We start from the raw sequence: 3,961 nt of genomic DNA on the forward strand, positions 1-3,961 counted from the left end.
TTTTGTTTTATTCATGTACATTTAAAAAAAAAAATCTTTTGACCTTTCACCCATGCCCTGCCACTGACCCCCATCTCGTGTGCATTTCGCAGGAGAAGACGAGCGCCCTCAGCCTGAGCAACGTGGCTGGGGTCTTCTACATTCTGGTCGGAGGACTCGGTTTGGCCATGCTGGTGGCCTTGATTGAGTTCTGTTACAAGTCCCGAGCCGAGGCGAAACGAATGAAGGTGGCAAAGAATGCACAGAATATTAACCCAACTTCCTCGCAGAATTCACAGAATTTTGCAACTTATAAGGAAGGTTACAACGTATATGGGATCGAAAGTGTAAAAATTTAGGGGGTAGGGAACGAGGTTTTCATAAATTCCCCCCAAATGCACGCTTTTTTGGCTCCATCCTTTCCATCCTTCAGTGTTAGTGAATGAAGAGGTTGGCCAAAGGATCGTATGTACTGGTGATTTATGATTTACTGAGAGAGAGAGAGATATCCCCCCTTTTTTAAAGCCTAAAATTGTGTTTGTCCATTTAAGTTTCCTTGCTCTTTGAAAACCATTTTCATGTATGACTGTTGATGGCCATGCTTGTTAATACCTCTGTCCTAGTAACACATTTCAACAATAATGCTTGCAATGACCATGCATAAGCCTTTACATGATCATTCGCATCGTGCATTGTGTTACTCATGGACATCATATTTTGTTCTCATCTACATTCTCATGTTTTCAACATTTATAAACTTTTAAGCTTACAATGTGGAGACACTCTAAGCTAACATGTTCCCTCTTTGTTTGTGTATGGATCCTTGTGTGTGTGTGTGTGTGTGTGTGTGTGTGTGTGTGTGTGAATGTGTTAATGTTTGTGTGTGTGTTTGTGTTTGTTTCTGCGTGCACGCGGGACTTTGTGTGTTTTTCTAGATGACTTTCGGGGACGCCATGAGGAATAAAGCAAGACTTTCCGTCACTGGGAGTACTGGGGAGAATGGTCGGGTGATGACTCCAGAGTTTCCTAAAGCTGTCCACGCTGTCCCTTACGTGAGACCTGACATGGGACTAAACGTCAGCCTGACAGATCTGTCCTGATCAATGAGAAACTTCTGAGTGCCTTACAATGGTTTCAATAGAGCGATTTTTTTTTTTCTCCTCCTCCCCTCCCTCCTTCTGTTCTGGCACTTTTTCTCTCTCTGTCTGGTGAAAGAGGAAAGGTAGGAGATGGAGTCTTCATTTTGTCTCTCACAAAGACTTGTGTTGTTGCTCTCTGTCTCGATTTCGCACCATATAAAACGCCTCCCTCTCTGGGTGGAGTCACATCTCGGAATATAAAAAGGGAGGCTCCTTTGTTTTCTAAACTGACGACACCATGCTTTCCTATCAATCTGTCTGGACTGGACTGAGGTGGAAACGAGGGCTTGATTGACGGCAATGGCTGCTTCTGGGAGTCAGAGTTTCAGTCATCTCAGCTGTGTTTGTCTGTGTGTGCGAGTGTGCGTGTGTATGTGTGTGTGAAAGAGCATGAGGGTGTGTGTGTCAGGGGAAGATGTCGTCAAAAACACACTGTTTCTGTAGCCACCACCGCCAAACAGGATTTTCAAGCACACTTGATACCATCTGCATTAAGATGTGAAATTGTCCTTTTTTCTAAGAAAATCTAAGAAAAAAAGTTTATTGAAAAAAAATATTTTTATGTATTTTCACAAAATAGCTTTTAAATAAACTTGCTTACATACTGGTTGGATATAAACATCTTAATGTGTGAGTATAAAGAGAGAAAAAATACTAAACAGCTTCTAGTTCCATATTTTTAAAGCCAAATACATTGCATACGGGGGTGAGATGCTGAAATCATGTAATTAATTCCTATTCTAAACTTTCCTGTATATTTTATTCTTTAACATTTGGTGTTGATATTGAATATATGTCAATGCTTGACATTTGGAATCAATCCTTCTATGTTTTTCTTGTTAGAGTCGGTGCAGCGATTTTTGCTTTTCACTTTTGTCTCTTCGTTTGCTTCAGTGCTTTTGCTGTTTGTATTTTTTCTGACGAAGACCAGGGTTGATGTTCTACTCAACGGAAATTAATCTGTTTACACGCCATGAATGCAAAACACAAAAACAAAAAATAGTATGGTATGGTATTCTCGCATCACATTTTGAATGACATCAAAAAGAGGCATCAACATCCACATGGTTTATGTGGTGGTTTAAAATGCCAAATAAGTAAGAGTGCCAAATTCTAGTGCCAGTAGATATGAATATAGTCTTAATATAATCAATCACTGTCATCTCAGTGAATGTAAATGATACATTCTGTAACTTTTGTAACTAGCTGTACAGTTGGTGGCAATGACAGTGCTAATACAATAGCCTTTTCGCTTTGTTTTCCAGTCTCCATGTTTTTTTGCATTGATCTGACAATGAAGTAGCACCAGTTGCATGTTGTTGCCGCAAATACTACATGAGTTTATTTCATTACTGCCAAACATGCGTTTTCATTTTAATGTTGAAGTTGTGAGGTTAACTGTTTGAAGTTGGAAATACAATGTTAGACATATATACAGTATAAACATATATACATATATTTTATATAAAAAGTTGAAATATGAAAAATTATAGCCCTTTTGCATTAAAGCGTTAAAGCTATTTTGTTTCCATTAAATAATAAATTTGATTATTATTTGATAATTCAGAAAATACAGGGGGTTATTCTTTTTTGTTTTTGTTTTTTTTCAGTTAACTGATCTACCATAAGTTATACCGATGACCACTTCTAATTATTAGATTTATTTTATGTTTTTTCCTGAAATTGACCTATGAAGAGCCCTCCACTAGAACAAAAAGGGAGGTAAACTGTACTATTATTATCACAGTTGTTTTTGTAATCAACATTAGAAACATATACCGTAGTTGCTTATCAGTTTCATCGCATATTCAGGCTATTCTCACTGACATTTTGTATATGGAATGTGTGCTAACTTGTTTATTTTTTGGGACTCTTTCTAAATAAAAGTGGCTGATCTCTTGTTATCTTTCAGTGTGTGTGTGTGTGTGTCATTTATTTAGGATGAGTTGCTTAGTTAAATTAAACAACCTAAGGGGACAGAAAGAAATGTGATTAGTTAGTCTGCCTTTCAGACAATCAGGAATGCCAGAGTCTTACAAGAAGTACAAGAGTCTTACGACACTGGAGAGCTGGTATAAGGATGATAAAAGACAGGCTGGAGAAATGGGTTTACTTTGTGCTGTATCAGAGTGGTTTTAGCAGAGATGGAAAAAGTACTTGAAAGTTGTACTCAAGTAAAAGTAATGCTATTTAAAATGATTATTTTCTAGTAGAAGTAAAAATGTGTACGCACTGACTGTCAACGCATCAAAATACTGCGTTACTGTGTAGTTTTACTGCAGGTAAAAAACAGTGTTGTTGAAGCTGCCAAGGCCTTCAACATGTTTCACAGACAGGATAGTAACAGGGGTCTTTATTAGCTACCAATAGAGCAGACTGATAAAAAAAGACATTAAACACACCAGACACACATCTAGTAGGAGGGGGCAGGGGAACTATTCAGAGCTGAGGCTGAGCGAGGCCAGGGGGAAAGGAGATCTCACTACCCAAAGACACCAGCCCCACCACTAGGCTCTCGGCTTCTGAAAAAGACAAGGGGGAACAAATACAGTTCATCTTTTACAGGGTGATGTGCAATGAATTTCCATAATTGCTGTTACTGCACAGTGTATAGGAAAAAAAACATTAGTTTTGTTGCACCTGTTACACCTTGCAACTTTGATACAAAGAGTTCAGCTCCCTTACACAATTCCCATCATTAGCTCCTCCCAGCTTCACACTGAGCACAGGTCTAATCAGCCAGATAAGTGGGAACGCATTTGCAGGTGTGCAGGGTCTTAAATAGGCCCTTTTTACTGAAGACATTTTGACATGTCACAGTTGGAGAAGCACAGGTGTAAATA

General features: G+C 38.6%; 1 protein-coding gene across 4 annotated transcripts in view; it reads left to right on the forward strand.

The window, feature by feature from the left end:
- The window catches only part of gria2b (glutamate receptor, ionotropic, AMPA 2b), a 49,634-nt gene extending 46,605 nt beyond the window's left edge, over positions 1-3,029 (forward strand). For 2 of the 4 annotated variants that reach the window (XM_023398061.2, XM_023398060.2), the window contains exons 15-16: positions 93-341; positions 915-1,002. In XM_023398061.2, the coding sequence (XP_023253829.1) occupies positions 93-338 (246 nt within the window). In that variant the 3' untranslated portion in view covers positions 339-341; positions 915-1,002. Of the gene's footprint in view, positions 1-92; positions 342-914 lie in introns of all 4 variants that reach the window. The other 2 variants (XM_023398058.2, XM_023398059.2) reach the window with 1 other exon arrangement.
- Positions 3,030-3,961: the final 932 nt, after the last annotated feature.

The sequence above is a fragment of the Seriola lalandi genome, unplaced genomic scaffold (assembly GCF_002814215.2).
Source record: "Seriola lalandi dorsalis isolate HSWRI2012SDOR001 ecotype SW California unplaced genomic scaffold, Sedor1 jcf7180002054972, whole genome shotgun sequence".
NCBI classification, from domain to species: Eukaryota; Metazoa; Chordata; class Actinopteri; order Carangiformes; family Carangidae; genus Seriola; species Seriola lalandi.